Genomic DNA, 20,510 nt, shown 5'->3' with positions numbered 1-20,510 from the left:
TGCCTGTCTCTCCACCCAAAATGAGCAAAAGGACTTTGCTGCTCTTGCTCCACTGAATCCCCATCACTGAAAACAATGCCTGACACATACTACATAAATATTTGCCAAATCAATGAATATGCACTCACATTTATTCATTCATTTATTCATTCGACAAATATTTATTGGCTGCCTTTTTTGTGCCAGGGACTTTCTGGGTACATGTGATGTATCCATGAGCAAAGCTCCCAGCCTCTATGAAGTTTATAGTCTAGCAGGGACCAGGGGTAAGAGACAATAAACATAATAAATAGGTACTTTGTGAAATGTATTAGAACATGGCAGATGCTCTGTGTCTTCATTGCCAGGGCTGCTGTGACAGCTGCCACCAGTTGGCTTAAACCGCAGGATTTATCGTCTCACCAGAAGTCCAACATTATCATTAGTGGCTGGGCCTGCTTTCTCCTGGAGCCTGTAACCCTCCCGCAGTCTTCTGTCACACAATGATCCTCTCTCTCTTCGTGTCTGTCCTTCTGATCTTGGCTGACTTCTGGCTTCTTCTGACTGAGTGCATCAAATTTCCTCTGCTCATAAGGTCCCCTTCCACTCATATGGATGAAGGCCTGCCTGATTCAATTTGGCCTCATCTAAACAGGACTCACAATTGAGTCCATACCTTAACTAATAATATCTTCAAAGGTCCTATTTGCAAATAGGTTCACACCCACAGGAACCCAGATTAAGACTTGAACGTGCCTTTATAGGGGACATGATTCAATCCCCAAGACTTAGAGACAAAGGAAAACATAGAGCAGAGTAAGGAAAAGTGCTGAAGCTGGGGCAGCTGCCCCTTTGTACTTCAGCTGGCTTTCTGTCACCTAAAACAAGAGTCATGATTAATTTATAGATAAATATGAATATTAAAAACAACTGGAAGGAATTACAATTAAATATTAGAAATGGCATACCTAGGTTATGGAATTAATTTTCATCTTTATACATTTTTCTATTTTCTTGATTCAGTACCTTAAACAAGCTTAACATACACTATTAGAAATTTGTAGATTTTTTTGGTTTGTTTCTGTTTGCTTGTTTTATTTGGAGGGCTGTTCCAGTTTGCTAAAGCTGCCAAAATGCAAAATACCAGAAATGGATTGGCTTTTACAATGGGGGTTTATTAGTTTACAAATTTACAGTTCTATGGCCATGAAAATGTCCCAGTTAAGGCTTCAATAGGACGATACCTTCTCCGAAGAAAGGCTAACAGCATCTGGGGTTCGTCTGTCACATGGGAAGGCACATGGGCGGAGTCTGCTGAGCCTCTCCGGGGGTTAACTCCTGGTTTCCATTGTTTTCTCCAAAATGTCTCTGGGCTTCCATCTTAGCTTCTCTGTCTCAGCTCCTGTGCATCTTTGCTTGTTTCTCCCAGGGCATTCTCTCTAAGCACTTGGGGGTCCTCTCTCAGCTTCTCCTGGGGAAAGTCTGGATTTTGTTTCTTAGCTTCTCTCCTGGTTCTGGTTTCAATGGCTGCCTCCAAAATGTCTCCGGGTGTTTTCTCTCTAAGTGTCTCTGAACTCTCTTCAAAATGTCTCTGCCTTTTATCCTCTCATAGAGGACACCAGTAAACTAATTAAGACTCACCTTGAATGGGGTGGGTCACATCTCCATGGAAACAACCTAATCAAAAGATCCCACCACAATAGGTCTGCCCCCACAAGATTGGATAAAAAGAACATAGCTTTTGTGGGGTACATAATAGATTCAAACCAGCACAAGGGCTAAACAAAAGTATCTTCTCAATTTGCCCTCTTTTGCAGGAGAAGCACTACCACAGGTAACCTCTCACACTTGTGCTTTCCTTCATTCCTACCCCTGACGAGTTTGTCATGGTCAAATAGGAAGACAGTCAAGAGAGCAAATGGAGACATCTTCCTAAGGGCTTAGAAATAACCCCCCTCACTCATTGCCCAAGAGCACCCCAAATTAATTAGGCAAAAACATGTAATCTTTGATATCAAGATTTTCCCCACTTACAAAATTAGCCCCGAAAGCAAGTGCTGTCTATGTGTTAGCCTTCTCACGGACATTCACAACAGTCCTTAAATCAACTTCACCAGTATTTATGACACTGTTTCACTTCTAGATTAGTAGTTCCCTTCCATCCAATTTACTGGTGAAGGCACTGAAACCTGGTAAGCTTACGTGGCTTCCAAAATCAACCCTTTGGCAATATCCTTCTGGAGCAAGTGCAACTCAAGCAAAGGACAAACCCAAGCCTAGCAGAGGCAGCTGATTGCGGGGGGCTGGGCCTCTCTTTCTTTCTGAGTTCTTTCTTTGCAAAAAAATGCCATTTTGCTATCAGGAGAGTCAAGTGTAGTTAGAACAAGCTCATGGAACAATGCAGTTTAATTGAAAAAAATTTAGATGGGTTACTGTGCTGTTCGCTGCAATCTCGGATGGGAATTAATTTATAATAACCTTATCTTTTATTCAAGACATGCCTCATATTTCAGAAGTATATTGGCATCCTTGTATTTTTCAGTTGAATGTCAAATAACTGTGTGTTTCTAATGGGCTGCAAGTCAGTCTGAGTGCTGAAAGAACAGAGCTGAGCCTTGGCTAACCATTCAGGGAAGCCTGAAACTGCTGGGGAGTAGCTTTGGTTTCCTTTGCATGAGTCATGATATTTACTGTTCCAAAGCAATCCCTTCACAATGATCCCTCCAGAGCCTCACTCCATTAGTGGCCGAGGACAAAGGAAGCCCATTCATTTTCCTCTAACGACCTCCTTGTCTTTTCTCAGACCAATCTGACCGAGCTGAAGTCCTTCGGTTCTCCGCCTTCAGCTGTCAGCAACGTCAGCGGTGCCGTGATGGTGCTAATGGCCCCCGGGGGCAAGGTGCCCAAGGACCGGAGCTGGAAGGCCGCCAAGGTCACTATGGCCAAAGTGGACGGCTTCCTGGACTCCCTCGTCAACTTCGACAAGGAGAACATTCATGACAACTGCCTCAGGGCCATCAGGCCGTATCTCCAAGACCCTGAGTTCAATCCAGAGTTTGTGGCCACCAAGTCTTACGCAGCCGCTGGCCTCTGCTCTTGGGTCATCAACATTGTGAGGTTCTACGAGGTGTTCTGTGACGTGGAGCCGAAGCGCCAAGCGTTGAGCAAAGCCACCTCGGACCTCACAGCAGCCCAGGAGAAGCTGGCTGCCATCAAAGCCAAGATCACTGTAAGTGGAGCCAACGGCCCTCCTGATACTGCCCATCAGCCTCTAGCACCAGGGGTGTTTTTTGGTCAATAGCCACCCTCCAGCCTTTTTTTAAAGAGAAGGGAGAGAACCAAATTTTCATGCCACATCTCCTGATTTTTCCACAGAGGCAACTTTTAAAATATTTTTCTCAAACAAAGTATAGACAAAGAAGAGAGCCGATGGCTGGATTAAGCCTATGGACCATCGGTTTATAGCTTGGTCCTAAAAGATTTTCTCCTCTTCCTCTAAGGAATGAAAAGATGACCAATATGTGTATATAATAGCAATATTAATTCATGTAGCCAACTGTCATCTTATTAGCCACAATTTAATTTGTTTAACATTTTTGCAGATCTCATAGTTAATTTAAAAAAGGACAAAATATCGAGATTTCTTCTTTTTCCCCTTTGGAATGAAGGTCTGATCTGTCTTAACCTTGCCTTTTTTACCTATTGTCACCCATCCTGGCCAGTGTCCACCTGTCTCTCTCTTGGTAGTGTGGACATGTGGGCCTGCTGGACGTGTTTTATCCTATCTCCATTTTTTATGGAGGTTTTTACAAGCAGGTAGTTTCTTGTGGTTTATAGGCTGGTTATTGACCAAGCATATAAAAATGTGAGGTAATTAGGTTATATAAACTCCATGATGATGTTACGATTGTACCTGCCTCACTCAGGATTGGGTGATGATCTTGGGTTTGCACCTATTTGAGAGAGAAGATTTACCTTGAACTTTACCTTTGCCATTAAAATGCATGTTACCAAAGAGATAGTAGAGGCTGGAATCCTCCAGGGTAGCATAGCAGCTAAAAATCTGCAGGCAGGCCTCACTTTCAATGCAAGCTATAATATTTGCTGGCTGTGTGAGCTTTAGCAAGGTCTTTAAAATGCCCAAACTTCGGTTTCCTCTGTAAAATAGGCACAATTATAGAACCTGCTTCATGCGATTGCTATGAGGATTAAAGAACTGGCCCATAATACTACGAGAAAAACTTCCAGCTGGAGCTGCTGCTACCACCTGATCACAGCTGTCTTAGCTTCCTGTGGCTGTTGCAACAAGTAACAGAGGCCAGAAGTCCAGAATCAAAGTGTCAGCAGAGCCAAGCTCCCGCAGAAACCTGGAAGGGACAATCATATTTTGCCTTTCCTGGGTTCTGGTGTTTGTCAGGAACCCTCGGTGTTTCTTGGCTTGTGGATGCATCACTCCAACCCCTGCCTCTGTCGTCACATGGACTTCTCATTGTGTCTGCCTTCCTCTTCTTATTATGACATCAGTCATGTTCGTTAAAGCCCACCCTAATCCAGTCTGACCTACTTTAGATACTTGAGCACATATGCAAAGACCCTATTTCCAAATAATGTCATATTCACAGGTGCCAGGGCTGAGGACTCCAGCATGTGGTTTTGGGGAACACAGTTCCACCACGACTTCTGCTCCCTTCAGCTGCACGTATTAGCACATGCATGCACAAGCCCTGGTAATTAATCACTATTGTGATCAAGTTCAGTCCCAAAATTAGTCTGGATCTTCCATGTCTACATTGCAAATAATATTCTTGCTGCAAATTTGCCAGGATGATAAAGAGGGATTTACAAATTGTGAAAAAGAAGGTTTTAGAAATGCCTCACGCCCATGTGACGTGGCCTTCTTGATTGATAGACTAAAACTGTGGCTAAAGGCACTAGTTCAAAGATCCTTGCAACCAATCTCTTTATTAAAAAAAAAAAAAAAAAAAAAAAAGCTACCTTGGTGATGCTTTTATAAATCCAAATATGCATGGCCCAGATAAAACAGGTCATAATCACCAGACCAGCAACCCTCCTGAGAACACAAAGTACAAATCCCCATAATATCCCCAATTCCCACTTTTGGAGGGAGAAGATCTTCCAGTAATTTTCATATTCTCAGTCTCTCCAGGAAAAGTGATATAAGAACTGCATTTCCAAAGACTCATGTTCAAGTTATTTTAACTAAAGGAACAGTTGGTACAAGGGGAATGTTGTCAAAATGTTTATACCTTTTCGTAGCCAGTGTTCACAGGATGGACCCACTCAACCTGGGAAAGCAGTAAGAATATCTTAAAAACACTTGGCTACCTTAGGAAGGCAATTCCTTCCTGCCAAAATATTTTCTGCAAAAATGTATTCTTGTTTTTAACCACCTCTTTTCAGTGCCTACCCATCTTCTCCCACATGCCTACCAACATCTCAAAAGCTTGGCACCCCCCACTGATGACAGAGGGGATGGGCTGATTCCATCCCTAAGACACAGGCAAACCCAGGGCAGGGAAATTCTTCCCAATAAGCCTGTGAGATCAGCCTTCTCCAGTTACAGACAGCGGCCCTCCCCACCCAGGCCTTATTTTTAGGATTTTAGGATAAGAATAAAGCATTTGATATTCAGGATTTTTTAAGTGGAAAAAAAATAATATTTCAAAATAGATTATGCAATAGAATTTCAATTTAGTTATATGCATAATGAAGATACAAAAAAATGATAACAGTGGAGGTTGTCTCTGGGTATGGATTTTGGATGGATTTTACTTTTTTTATCTGTATTTTTTGTTCGTTTCTATAATGAACAGAGGTTAATGTTAAAATTTGTAAAAATAATGGTATTAAAAATCAAGTAAGGCGTTTTCACTGAGCATATAATCACACACAAGGTAAAACGTCAAATAGGAGAGAAGGGCTTCTAATGAGAACCAACATCTCCCTGCCCTTTTCATTCTTTTATCTGTTTCAACTGATTATACCACCACATCAAGCTTGCTACCCAGTGGCTTAAGTATGTTTTATTTAGCCCGCACATGGTATTTGAAAATGATTTAATTAATTGCTAATATTTAAGACAGCAGGCACTTTCACCTAAAAATCTGATTTCTGGCCAGTCTTGAAAAATCAGAGGATTCACACTTACCGTTAACTGACCTTGGAGCTAAGTAGTGGCTTTTAATTCAGGGAGACAGAGTCACTTCATCTTTCCATGGTCCCCATCAACCCTATTTTTTTCAACGCTGGAATCCTCTGACTAGTCTACATTATCTGTCTGGTGTATGTGCATTTGAATTTTTGACTTCTGTCCATGTGTTATGTTAATATCTTTATTTCTTGATGTATTTTATTCAGATAGTTGACTTTCTGCCAGCTAGATGAGAATATAAGTTGTTCATCTCCATGTCTTCCCAATATAGTCATGACAACTATTTTTAGTTGTCGTAACATTTATTTCTTGTTCTATCACATAGAGAAAGCGTCCTGGAAGCCCTCAGCTTTCAAGATGAAGCTATTACCCTTTCTTTTGGCTCTTCTCCCTACCTTCCATCTCCCAGCTTCTGTTATCATCACTTAACATTACTTTTGCTTTCTAATTGCCAAAGCTGAAAACATCTGCATCCTGTTGTGTAACCAAAATTGTGTCCCGTGCTCTGTCCATCAGCTGATTCAAAAAGTTTAAAAATCAGCAAATTCCATTTACATCAATATAAATATGTCTGTATTGTTCATAGCAGATCTGAGTGTTATACTATAAATCATTTCCTTTCTTTATACAGACCCCTCCTCTCCCCAGGAATTTCTTTCCTTTTTCCTCTCTCTTTCTCTCTCTCTCTCCCTTTAGTTTGTTTCGCATAGCCCTAATTTTTTTTTTTTTGCCTTAATTATTTTTCAACTCTCCACCCAATCCAGTATTCTGTCAAATCCCCTTTTACCTCCGAAAACCATTCTCCCTGGTCCCCAGTCCAGAGCTCCAATCAGTAATGGAAAGTAAACGTGTTTCTCTGCGTTCTTGGGTTCCAGTGATTTTTCCTTTCTTAGTTTCTTCTTTTACTTTGCTATATCTCATTCTCAAATAACTTTCTCAGTAATGTTAAGTGAGAGGTAAATCTTCTGAATATTCACAGTCTGGAAAAAATATTATCTTCTTACACTAAACTAATAATTTTGGTGCATATTGAATGGTGAGTTGCTATTTTTTCCCCCTTTGAACTCTGAATGCTTTATTCTCTTGTCTGGTGAGATGTCTGAGGAACAGTTAGAGTCTCACACTTTTGTAGGTACCTGTTTTTCTCCCCTTTCAGAAGCCTTTTGGCCTTTTCTTTTTTCTTGGTATCTGAAACGTTACCCTGATGTGATTAGCTGCCTTTATTTTTTATTCATTGTGCTTGGCATGTAAAGACCGATTTCCTTCAGCTCTGGAAAATTACTTTCTGTGATTTCTTTGATAAGCTCCTCTCTTCTGTTTTCGTTTTAATTTTCTTATTTTCCAGAAGACATATTGGTTGAATGTTGTATTCCCAGATTGATTCTCTACTTTCTCTCATCTTTTCATCACTTTACATTTTCTTTTGCTCTCCAGGAGACTTCCTCAAATTCATCTTTTAATCCTGCCCTTGTTTCGTTTGTTTGTTTGTTTGTTTGTTTTGTTTTGTTTTTGCCTTAATACTCATGGTAATTTCCAAACCAGTACTTTTGCTCTGTGTTCTTTTTAATAGCAGCCTCTTGTTTTATGCAGAAACATCTTCCTGAATCATTTTGGGAAAACAAATGTTGAGGAATTTTATAGTTTTTTGTTTTTTTTGTTTGGTTTTTCCCAGGTTATTTTTTTCTCCTGGTTTACCTTTTTTTCTTTTTTTTTAATGAAATTCAGTTTTATTGAAATATATTCACATACCATACAATCATCCATGGTGTACAATCAACTGTTCACAGTACCATCATATAGTTATGGATTCATCACCCCAATCTATTTCTGAACATTTTCCTTACATCGGAAAGAATCAGAATAAGAATAAAAAATAAAAGTAAAAAAGAACACCCAAATCATCCCCCCCATCCCACCCTATTTTTCATTTAGTTTTTGTCTCCATTTTTCTACTCATCCATCCATACACTTAGATTAAGGGAGTGAATCCACAAGGTTTTCACAGTCACACTGTCACCCCTTGTAATCTACATTGTTATAAAGTCGTCTTCAGGAGTCCAGACTACTAGGTTCGAGTTTGGTAGTTTCATGTATTTACTTCTAGTTATTCTAATACATTAAAACCTAAGAGGTGTTATCTATATAGTGGATAAGAATGTCCATCAGAGTGACCTCTCGACTCCATTTGGAATCTCTCAGCCACTGAAACTTTATTTCATTTCATTTTGCATCCGCCTTTTGGTCAAGAAGATATTCTCAATTCCTGGTTTACTTTTAATTTGTCTCTTTCTTAATCTAGTCTTTCATCAAACATCTTTTTTGTCCTTTCACACTTACAAGAGTCCTGACAGGATTCACCCAGGACCCTTCCTGTCTGTGACCCTGGGACACTTTTACACCAAGACCTTTACTCCCAGGACTTAGGTTCCAGACAGCTCCAGCCCCAGCCCGAGCGTTCCTCCCTGGTCACCCTGGGAATCCTTTTGACCATTTTTGTGCCTCCCCAGGCCTTGATTCCAATAGCCAGCACCTGCACCTCTTTTCAGTCTACTTTTCCCAATGCCGAGAGACGGAATTTTAGTCCCTCATGGCCCTTAAGCAGTGATCAAGATGTCGGGATGCAAAAGCTCTGGCTCTCACCTTGGGCCAGGACAACTCTGGAGTTTCACTCTAGACTCCCCTGTGGGGTCAGGCTGAGCTATCCGCACTGGGACCTGCCTCAGATCCTGCCCTTGTGAGCTTCCTCCCCTGCCCTGCCCTGCTTTCCCCAGTCCTTTACAATTGTCCCTGGGAGCATTTCCTTTAAAATCACTTACATATATAAGGGGTCTGGAGGTGGTTTGGACTGAAATTGCTGATCGACTTTCTCTTTCTCCCCAAACAGCACCTTAATGAAAACCTGGCAAAACTCACAGCCAAGTTTGAGAAAGCAACAGCAGACAAACTCAAATGTCAGCAAGAAGCCGAAGTGACCGCAGGCACCATCTCCCTTGCCAACCGCCTGGTGAGTGAGTCTCAGCAGACCAAGCCTTAATTATATTAGCAGAGCTTGTCAGAGCCTCAGAGGTGCGAAATACACGAGCACGGCTTAGCACTGCTGCCACTTGGGGGAAAGGCATTAAAATATGCTGCATGCGCATTAATTCTGAGAAGTGTGAACGCACACCCTGGTCTGGGCAAAGAAATTTTCCTCTAGAGACAGTTGGGAGTGTGGGAACACTGGATCTATCAGGCAGTCAGTGCGGGATACAACTGTGCTTGTTTCTATGTGCACTGACCAGGGGAAGAGTTGAAAGAGAAATCTACGTATTTTATAGGTAAATTCTGAAGCTCTTGTCTGTGGAGTGTTTAATAATAAGAGGGTGACCAGTTTCAGGAACTGAGATGGAAGCAGAGAAGAATGACACAAACTGACCCCGAATATTTCTGAATGTGAACGTGACCTTATTCACACACACACACACACACACACACACACACACACAGGGGTCTGACATTCCTGGGGAAAAATGTCTGAGGGTCAGGGCAGATTGCTTGCTCAGATAGCCCCAGCAAAGGGGACTGGGCAAAGTTAGGCCTTGTTCTTTTTGCATTCCCATGTCCAGTACTTCTTTACACTGGGTCTTAATTATTGTATCTATCTCCCCGCCCACCATAAATTATTTCTGGATCAGGGGCTTGATTTTATTTGTTTTCCCATCCCCAGCATTTGGTGAGGAGGACAAAAGTCCTAATTTTTTAGCATGTTTTGTGTACCAGGCACTGTGCTAAGTGATTAACATGCAGGATCACATTTAATCCTCACAACCAACTCTTGAGGTGGGAGGTATTAATCTGCCTAGAAAGGGCAAAGCCTAGAAACCTGTGTTCAGAACCCGCCGTCTTTCCAGAACCTGTGGAACACACAGCGCAAAACAGGGGCTTGTTTGCTGAAATGTCTGCTCCAAAGAAGACAAGTCCCCATTGGTCAAAAGGACCACAGACATGGGGATCCGAGGCCTCATGCTAGTGGTGTGTGCTCCCCCAGGGTGACAAGTGGTTTCTCCTCTCTTGTCTTTGCAATATTAGGTTGGAGGACTTGCCTCTGAAAACGTGAGGTGGGCAGAAGCTGTGCAGAGCTTCAAGCAACAGGAAAGGGTGTTATGTGGAGACATTTTACTCATTACGGCTTTCATCTCCTACCTCGGCTTCTTTACAAGGAAATACCGACAGAGCCTCATGGATGGGGCCTGGAGACCTTTCCTGAGCCAGCTGGAAGTACGTGTAACCTGAATTTCTGGTGACCACATGTGGTGGATTGAATTATGAGCCCCAATGTAAACAGATTCTTAAACTTAATCCAAATTACAATGGGTGTGAAGCGATTGTAAATAAGATGTCTTGAAGGTGCTCTTTTTTGTGAAGATGCAGCCCAAATGAATGAGGTTGGGTCTTAATCCTGACTACTGGAGTCTTTTATAAGCAGAAGAAATTCAGATACAGTCAGAGGAAGCCACAGGGAGGAGCTGGGGGCAGAGAAAGGAGAGGACGTCACCATATGTTGCAAGGCAGGGACACAAGCCAAGGAACCCCAAGGATCGCTGGCAGCCAGCACCAGAATGTTACGGACTCTGGGGAGAAAGCATCACCTTGCTGATGCCTCGATTTTGGACTTCTCCTAGCCTCAAAACCGTAAGCCAGTAAATTCCCATTGTTTAAACCAATCCTCCTATGTTAGCAGCTCAGGAAAACCAGGACTCCACACCAGCCTATGGGTACCAGTGCGATCTATCACAACAACCTTAACTCTAATCTTCCAGCCCCTGCCACCTGAGCACCCCATAATGAGACACACGCACCCGTGTCCTTCACATTGCCCCCACACTGCCTTCCAGGTACCACCAGGCCACCTCGGGTCAGCATCTCGCCTCCTGATGGTGCCCTCCAGGGAACTCTGATCTTCTGCCCAGCAGGCTGTCTCCCGGTGCCCCTCAGAAATCTAAAACCTGAGGGAGGCTGGACATCCCTGTGTTTCCATGGATTTCAGTGCTCCTGAGCCAAACTGTGTCCCGCAGAGCAATTCACTTGTCACCAGGTCCTCAAGCTGCATGTCTGCCATGACTCACAGACATCCTTACGAGAATAGCTTGGTCTCCTGTCCTGTGGACTCACGTGAAAAGCTACTCACATGCCCTTCACATGGGCCATTCCAGTTAGGGCTATTGGGTGGATTTTCCTCCCAGCTCCTCCCTCTAGCCTGGCATAATGAAAGGGGAAAATTCTAGTTCCTGACTCGAGGGGGATTCGGAGTTGTACCTGGAGCCTATGGTCAGTATAATTCCTAATAATACCTTAGCACTTTCAGCTCACTCATGGTCAGCAATTCACAGATATTTACTGAGTATTCAGTGTGTCCTACTGGTCCATTATATGGGAGGTCCAAGAGTCGGCCAAGACCAGGATGTCCTCAGGAAGTTGACAGCCCAGTTGAGCAGATAAGCTCCATAAATCAGCTACAGTAATAGTTGCCACTGTTGTCCATCCGTCAAGAGAAAATAATTACTATTACTGTAGCTCCATAAATCAGCTACAGTAGTAGTAATAATAGCTCACAACTTTCAATAAGAGTTAGATTCCTAAATTCATTTGCAGACAGATCCTTAGAACACAGGACGCATTTGAATACTGATGGTTAGGTTCCCAGGTCAGCTCATAAAATCCTGTTCACCTGGTGACTTGCTGAATTGTGTTTTAAAAGCTGTTGCCATTATAGTAACTAAACAGAACATAAAGCTGTCGTTTATTCATCTTGAACACTTGTAGAAAAGGAAATTATTGAAATACTGATCATTAACTGAGTGCACAAAAATGAGTTTCTTGGTAGCAGCCTAATGAAGACTTTTCTGGAATCGTTTGGGGTTCTTAAGCTTTTTTGCACCATGGATCCCTTTGGCAGTCTGGAAAAGCCTGTGCATTCCTTGTCAGAATACTGTTTTTTGAATGCATAAAATAAAATGCATAGGATTACAAAGGCAAACCATTATTTCTAAATACATTTCTAAGTTCTGGATAAGAATCCCTGAGTGGCTGATTTCCCTTTAGAGGTTTGCTTGATGAGGTAGCACTGTTCATCATACCAATAGCAGATATGATTAAGGTGCAGTAGGTGGTTTGGAGAGGTTTTCCCCAGGCCATGGCAAACTGCAGAGAGGAGAAAAATGAAGGGATCAAAAGGGTGTGTATCATTGATGAAAACAGTTGCTTTTGGAAGAATTCAGTGAGCTGGAAGAGGCCAAAAGAGAAAGAAAACGCAGGGTCTGGTGCATACACAAGGACCCTGAAGGGAAACAAGGAAGGCGTCAGGAGTCACGGGTTGCTTTCCAGTTTCCCAGTATCCACCAGCAGGCAAGTGTGCAGGAGGAGGGAGACTGGGAGGAGTCACTGGGGCAGCCGGGAAGGAGACCGTTTCCAGCCATTTGCCAGCCGGGCCTCTGGCAGCAAGTGTGAAACAGAGGAGAGGATAGTGATAAGCGGGGGCTGCAGAGACAGGAGAAAGCTCCAAAGCTAGGGACCCTGCTGGTTCCTGAAGCATGCATGAGACACAGAGAAACACAGCAGAGAAGAAACACTGTTGACGGGAGTTAAAGCATATATAAGGCTACTGCTTAAGAACACAAATAATCTTTAGTAGACATTTGATTCAGGTGTCACACAAAAGTGTCACCCAAGCTGAATGCCCACTGTTGTCCATCCGTCAAGAGAAAAAGATTATCAGGACTTTAAATAACTTGCTTCCGGAAGTAACCACATGTGGAAAAGTGATTTTCAGAGAGATTTTGCTTTTGCTTTTAAAGGGGTTATGTAATTGCCTTCATTTCCTAGGGTGCCAGAACAAAGTACTGCAAACTGGGTGGCTTAAAACAAATTTATTGTCCCAGAGCTCTGGAGGCATGAAGCCTGAAATCAAGGTGTCAGCAGGGCCACGTGCCCTCAGAGGACCCTAGGGGAGAGTCCTTGCTTGCCTCTTCCAGCTCTCAGCAATTCTTGGCCTTCCTTGGCTTGTAGATACATCCGTCTAATATCCGCCTCCTCCGTCTACACATGGCCTTCCTCCTGCACCTGTCTGTGTCTCTCTCTCCTTCTTATAAGGACACCAGTCGTGTTGAATGGAGGGCCCACCTTTCTCCAATGTGACCGCATCTTAATTTAATTAATTTCACCTGCAAGGATCTTATTTCCAAACAGAGACACATGCTACAGGGGTTTAGGGCTTCAACACATCTTTTGGAGAAGGGGGGCATGGTCCAGGCCGTAACAGTCATTAAGTAAGATGCTGTGTGTTCCACCCCCGGCCAAGAAGGAAGCCCTGCCTTCTGAGTGCTGTGTAGCATTTCTCCTTCCTCAGGCTCCCATCCCCGTCACCCCCACACTGGATCCCCTGAGGATGCTGACGGACGATGCCGACGTGGCTGCCTGGCAGAATGAGGGCCTCCCTGCTGACCGCATGTCCATGGAGAACGCCACCATCCTCATCAACTGTGAGCGCTGGCCACTCATGGTGGACCCTCAGCTACAGGGGATCAAATGGATCAAGAACAAATATGGCGAAGACCTCCGGGTCACCCAGATTGGCCAAAAAGGGTAAGTGGCTGGGCACAAAAGTTCCCACTTCTGCCATTTGTGCAGAATCACAAAAATGTTATGATCCAGTTTTAAGGTCAGTGAATTATTTCAACCCTTCTGGTGCCTCTATGGGACTTCACATTATTTCTCTTCCCATTTTAGGAAATGAAAAGGCAATATGCCTGGACATGAAGTCTTTAATTTTCTTTCTCATTTGAAATCAGGTGCTCCAGTGTTTAGAACAATTAAGGAATTCTTTCCCACCATCCTGCTGTTCATTTATTTGCCCTCTTCTCCCTCCCCAAACTTCCCATCCCGTTGTTGGACAATGCTGTTTCAGAAAGCCTTCCTCACATTTGTCTCAAAGTTGCCTCCATTAGCTCTCTTCTAGACACTGTTCTTACTTCTGCCCCTGGAGCCACATACAACAAATCTAAACTCTCTTCCCCCTGAGGACAGCTAGACCCAGCTGCAGAGTTCATTTTGAAATCTCCAGAGCCTACAAGTCCATGTGGCTTTGTACATACTTGATGGGTGAGTTACTACAGGAAGGCACAGGAAATGGCAGAGAAGATGGCTGTGCATCACCACCACGCTTCACCAGCCTGGGCCTCAGCATCTCTCATGCCACTAGCCCTATGAGAGTTCAGCTTTGTCGTTTCGGTACTGAATTCTTACTGTGTGCAGTTAGGATACATGAGGAAACAGGGTGGGGCATCGAGGGAGATGGGGGGCGCAGAGATCATTAGATGGTTTAAATGTGCCAGTCCTGGCATTAGGGGCATTATCTCAAATATTTTCTTTAATCTGCACAACCCATAAGGTTACTGTCATTGTCCCCATTTCACATATGAGGAAACAGGTTCGGTGAAGATAAGTAATGTCTTCAAGAGCACACCGTTAAAAGTGGTGGAGTCAACATTTAAACTACAGTCAATTCCCACCTAGAAACCCAAGGTTTATCCACTTTGGCACACCCCCTCCCTTTCTTACATCATTGGTTTTCCCCTCCTTTCTACATCTTTCTTACCAGTTTGCAAACATCCTCTTGTTTCCTCCCATCTTAAAATAAATAAGTAAATAATTTCTTAAAATGCGAAACTCTCTTAACCGCACTTTATCCCTCCAGTATTGAACTTTTTTCTTTGCACCCTTCCAGCAAAACTCCTAGAAAAAGTCATGTGATCACTGTCTACAACTCCTCCCCTCCCATTCTGCCCTAAACCTGCTCCAATCAGGCTTCTGCCACTGAACGTTCTTGTCAGGGTCACCTGTGGTTTCCATGCTCCGGGTTTCAATGGCCACCACATCATCCTCATCATACTGGCCTACCTGCAGTACCACAGCTTGTCACGCCACCCTTCTTGAAGCACTTTCTCCATCACATTCTCCTGGTTTTACTCCTACCCTCCTGGCCACTTCTTCTCAGTCTCTGTTTTAGTTTCCTTGGCTGCTTAAGCAAATGTCATGAAGTGGGTTGGGTTAAACAATGGGGATTTATTAGCTCACAGCTGACTTCCTAGGATTGGTGCACCCCAGGGTCTCAGCCCCGGTGCTTCCCCTCCTCTGTATCTCTAGTCAAGCCCTTGGGCATCTCCTCCATCTTTATGCTAAAAACTCCCAAACTTATGCAGTCAGCCCAGATCTCTCTGCTAATCAAACTGCCAAGTCAGCATTGCAAGCTTCATAAGTGAACTCTTGATCTTACCCGTCCACCAAATCCACTCCACCCAAGGTCTCCTTCTCTGCTAAGGGTGACTCCACCCTTGTAGTCACCCAGGCAGAAAACCTGGTGTCAGACTTCATGCCCCCTTTCTCTCACTCCCCACATCTGATATGCCAGAAAATGCTATTGCCTAACTCCATCTTCAAAGTGCAATCCAGATAAATTCACGGGCATGTGTTTAGTTTTTTATGGGTTTTCTGTTAACATTGAAGTCCAGTCAACTGAAATATATTTTTCAGGTACTATCCGAAGTACGGGCCTAATTTTCATTTTCCAAGTGGTTAGCCATTGTTCTAATACCATTTATTGAATTCTCCCTCCTTTCCGTAATTAGAGATGCCCTTTTATTATCTATTAAATTATTTTATGAAATGGGATCTTTCCTCTTTTCTATTTATCTAATATTGTACCAGCCCTTAATTATTTAGTTTTATGTTTAGTAAAATTTATTGTGATATTTCTCATTACAAAATTAATGTATCATCATTATTAAAAGAAAAAAAGAATGAAGGAGTTAATTAGAAAAACACAAAGGAAGAAATTAAAATCCCCTATAATTCATCAACACAGCTAACTTTCTGGTATACGATATCCTTGAAGACTTCTTTCTATGTATCTGTATTGTTGAAGTTATAAAAAATACTTTAGTAGTAGATAATATGTTGCTCTTCTTCATTATTAACTTTTTTTCATCATAATTTTTTTTTTCTTTTAGGTTAACTTTAAGATCTTTGTCAAAATCTGTAAAGTTTCATTATTATTTATTGTTTTAATTGGAATTCTATCAAACATAAATTGATTTAGGGAAAATCAACCTTTTAATGTGTTTATTAAAATCTTGATAACATCAAAAAGTTCAAAATAACCTAGGTCTTTGTTAACTTAAATAAATTAAAGCATATCAATATGGTCTAATATACAGTCATTCAAAATTGTTTTAGGAGAATATTTAATGACACGGGAAAATGTTTACAATACATTTTTATGTACAAAAAGCAGGTTATAAAACAAAAAACCAATGTGCTATATAAATTCAATAACATAAAAACGAAACTTGAAAAGATAAAATATCCAAGTGCAGATGTTAATGACAAATGGTGGAATTACAGTTAATTCTTACATTCTTTTTTTTTTTTCTTTTGTAATTTTTCTGTATGTTTCTAAAAATTTATAAAATCACATAAATATCATTTTAAATACAGAAACATGTAGCCACCTGCATCATCCCGAATGGCTGTGCCTCCAAGTTTACCCCTGTGCTTCAGAGGCCAGGCTGTCTTGTTAAATTGCCTCTGATCCACACCTTCCCGCAGGCTCATATTGCCCAACTTTCTTCCTCAGTTACCTTCAAACCATAGAACATGCCCTGGAAGCTGGCGAGGTGGTGCTGATTGAGAACCTGGAGGAGTCCATTGATCCTGTTCTGGGACCCCTACTTGGGAGAGAAGTCATCGGGAAAGGACGGTGAGGCTCGGACAGGTCGTCCCCCCAGCACACACGCCTCTCTTTACCCCTGAAGAGCTGCCTTCATCTCCTAGAGAAGTTTCCTGGAATAACTTTGCCTCCATCAGCCACTGTCCTCATTTACTTCCTTCTCAATGGCCACAGTGGACTCTCCTGAAGGAACTTTGGAAGGGGAGTGGTAGGAAGGCAGACCGATTTTTCAACATGAGTTGAAGCCAGACCTCTGAGTTCTGAGATCTTGGCTCTTTGTCAGTTTGATGAGCCCATGTTACTTTCAAGAGGGGTTAGCAAATGTCTGGCAGAAAGAGGAGGTGGTGCCAAGGAAAAGAGAGGAGAGAGATGGGTCATAGCACCTATAATAGAGGGTGATATTTGTAATTAAGGGTTGCTTCGCTCAGGAGCCAGAAGCTACCTTTACAGTCCTTAGGTTGTGCTCCTTTCCACCCGCAGAAGTCATTTCCTGATGATCAGTCCCTAGCAACCAAGCATATTCCCACAAGAAGAGAAAGCCTTGTGGCTAGCCTAGAAGGCACCTTAGTGTGAACTACAAGGAGGTGCCCTTCCTCCAAACCCTTTACTGCCATCTGCTGGGAATTTTGCATAATGTACAAATCCATCTTGGTACAAAATCAAACATGGCAGCCATTGGAAAGAGTTTATCACCCGTGAGGATGTACAAGGGTCCCTGGGCTCACTTTAGATACACCTAGGAGGAATCCATCTGTATATGGCACTATTCTTGTTTACAACAATCAAAAGGCTATGATTTTGCAAAAACATATCTGGTAGCACTAGAATTCTGCCCCCCCAAAAATGTCATGGGAAAGCATCACACCCTCACATGAGCCTTTGCGTTCCAGATTTATTAAAATTGGAGACAAAGAGTGTGAGTATAATCCCAAGTTCCAGCTCATCCTTCACACCAAGCTGGCCAATCCTCACTACCAGCCAGAGTTGCAGGCTCAGGCCACCCTGATCAACTTCACCGTGACCAGAGATGGCCTGGAGGACCAACTGCTGGCTGCCGTGGTCAGCATGGAGAGACCAGACCTGGAGCAACTGAAGGTGAGCCGGGTGCTCACTGAGGAAGGGAGGCAGAAAGTTCTCTGCCACTAGGTCCCATAGTGCCTCCTGTATCTTATAGCTGAGCAAGATGTGCTTGAGCAGATCTTGGAGGAGCTCCAACCTTGTCTGGCCACCTGGGGGGTGGGAGACAGAAGACAGGCTGAGCTGAAGAACAGAGAGACAGAAGACAGCTAAGAGAACGGACATGCCTGTCACCAAGAGCAGGGACTGACACAGAGCTGTGAACAAGCTTGGGCCAGTATGTGAGGGCCTCCAGTGACACCTGTCCCCATGCTAATGTCCAGAACCAAGAGGAATTCAATTCTGCAAGGTTAATAGAAATGGGTTCAACCCATTTGATTGGGTGATCCTTTTTTCTTCTTGTTAGATATGATTAGATTATAAAATACAGACCCAAACTTGCAGTGCGTGTGAGATTGAGCTCAGGGATCCCTGGGACTCTGTGTCCTGCAATCACTCATTTATTCAGTAGTGACCTGTGCAGTGCCAGCTCAGTAGCCTAGGCACAATTATAGGTACTGAGGATTTAGCAGTAAACAAAGCAGACCATGTCCCTGCCGTCATGGAGCTTATAGTCTAGCGGAGGAATACAGAATTTAATGACAGACAATGTCATTTCAGGTAGTGATGTGAAATATCAAGAAAATAAAATAATGAAATTAGAGGGACAGGAACTAATTAAAACTGAGGTGGTCATTTTAAACAGAGGAAGAGATTCTATGAGAAGGTGGCATTTGAGCTACTTCCTAAATCATTTAAAAGCATCTGGGCACAGAGTTGCAGCAGACAGAACAGTGAATCCTGGTCTTAAGGTGGGATTTAGATATGTGTTCTTAAGGAACAGAGGAGAGGCCAGGGTGGCCGTAGCTGGAGCGAGAACAGTTTGATCATTCTACCAACACTAAGGCAGGCAGCATGGATCCAAGGGCAATAACCACAGGTTGTACAAGACCAAAGACGCTACAGCTGCCTGAAGTTAAATCTACCCCACCCCACCCCCCAAACACAAAATAAACACACAAAATGAAGAACATGCAGTGCTTTAGGATACGATCCTAACAATCAGAAAGAGAACATCAGTTGAGATCTGCTTGGGTACCAGCACCCCACTACAGCCTTAAGAAGGGGTCCTACGAAAATCTTGTCTAAAATCTGTAAAAGAGTTCCTGTTGAGGTTTTCAACAAATGTAATCCATGGGAGAGCTGTTGTTTATCCAGGGGCAGTAAAGTGGTGATGGAGAGGACCCTTCCAAGAACTACAGCTTGACCCTACCCTTTAACCATTCACAGAAATAAGTTCCATTTAGTGACCCTTGGGCGCCGGCTCTGTGCCAAGCATTGTACAGCAGTCCTGTAACGTGGGAACTAGGGTTCACCCCACTGAGGTTCCTGAAGAGGTGACTTGGCTCATGACTAGTAAATGGTTCCATTGGGATTCAACTCCTCTGCGTCTTTCTTCTGCTCATGGTCTCGAGCCCTCTGCCGCAAGGTCTCTGGTTTTGTACATCTAAGGGAAGGGGCTTTGGCCCCATAAGCATTTATTCAGTCATGTCTCTTCCAACAGTCGGATACTCTGGACCCATACACCTGACTCTTTCTTGCTTGATATTTGCAGTCAGATCTCACGAAGCAGCAGAACGGATTCAAAATCACCCTCAAAACTTTAGAAGACAATCTGCTCTCTCGCCTCTCCTCAGCATCTGGGAACTTCCTGGGAGAAACAGCCTTGGTGGAGAATCTGGAGATCACCAAGCAGACGGCTGCAGAAATTGAGATCAAGGTAAGACCACCCTGGCTAGTCTGGGAAGGGAGCCTTGACTGGGAAGCGAAGGCCTTCCTCCTACACTTTTCTCTCCACTTAGTCTTTGATTCTAACTTTTAGAAGAAAGAAGTCAGGGTAGCAGATAGCTTTTCCATCTTCTCAAGTTTTTTCTGGAAGGCCAAGCTAGGCAAGATTCCTGAAATGGCTACTTCACATCCTTTATTGTGGGGTTCCCACCTCCTTGAAAATGTTTTTGACAACTCCAAAAATGCTACTGAGCACTTAGTCTGTGCAGGTCATGGGATACTGTGCAGGTAATAGTAACTCAGACTGTATACCTCAGTAACTTCTTGGAATTGCGATAAGGCTAAGGAGTCGCATTGCTGAAAAAAGTTGGCTGCCTAAAAAAACCCACCCAAGCTGCAAAAATCTCACAAGTCTAATTTTTAAGGAGAAAACTTCAGTGACCACCCAGGAAACTCAGTTCTTAAACACTGTATCATCCTTGGAAACATTATAGCTGTATACTGTAGCTTCCTTCTCTATTTCAGAACATTCCAAAGGCTTGTGGTGCCAGTGTGGAGAGCCACAGGCTGGAGAAGTCCTGGCTGTCCACAGCGGTTAAGAGGCTGTGTCCCATACTCTGAGACTCGGTCTCACCCTGTGCTTGTAGACGTGGCTTTTGAGGGTCTCCATTTTGACAACTGGGCTCCTCTTGC

The 20,510-nt window shown here is 43.2% G+C and overlaps 1 protein-coding gene across 9 annotated transcripts in view; it reads left to right on the top strand.

The window, feature by feature from the left end:
* DNAH9 (dynein axonemal heavy chain 9) overlaps nucleotides 1-20,510 on the top strand; it is a 322,619-nt gene that overhangs the window by 218,303 nt on the left and 83,806 nt on the right. For all 9 annotated transcript variants that reach the window (XR_005212602.1, XM_037808448.1, XM_037808450.1 and 6 more), the window contains 7 exons: nucleotides 2,783-3,208; nucleotides 9,036-9,155; nucleotides 10,220-10,408; nucleotides 13,536-13,771; nucleotides 16,821-16,943; nucleotides 17,804-18,008; nucleotides 19,645-19,809. Coding sequence is in view for 8 of the 9 variants with exons in the window: in XM_037808448.1 (XP_037664376.1) it covers nucleotides 2,783-3,208; nucleotides 9,036-9,155; nucleotides 10,220-10,408; nucleotides 13,536-13,771; nucleotides 16,821-16,943; nucleotides 17,804-18,008; nucleotides 19,645-19,809 (1,464 nt within the window). In the remaining variant the exon portion in view is untranslated. The remainder of the gene's footprint in view (nucleotides 1-2,782; nucleotides 3,209-9,035; nucleotides 9,156-10,219; nucleotides 10,409-13,535; nucleotides 13,772-16,820; nucleotides 16,944-17,803; nucleotides 18,009-19,644; nucleotides 19,810-20,510) is intronic.

The sequence above is a fragment of the Choloepus didactylus genome, chromosome 18 (genome assembly GCF_015220235.1).
Source record: "Choloepus didactylus isolate mChoDid1 chromosome 18, mChoDid1.pri, whole genome shotgun sequence".
In the NCBI taxonomy this organism is placed as follows: domain Eukaryota; kingdom Metazoa; phylum Chordata; class Mammalia; order Pilosa; family Megalonychidae; genus Choloepus; species Choloepus didactylus.
This window is presented reverse-complemented; position numbering and strand designations above follow the sequence as displayed.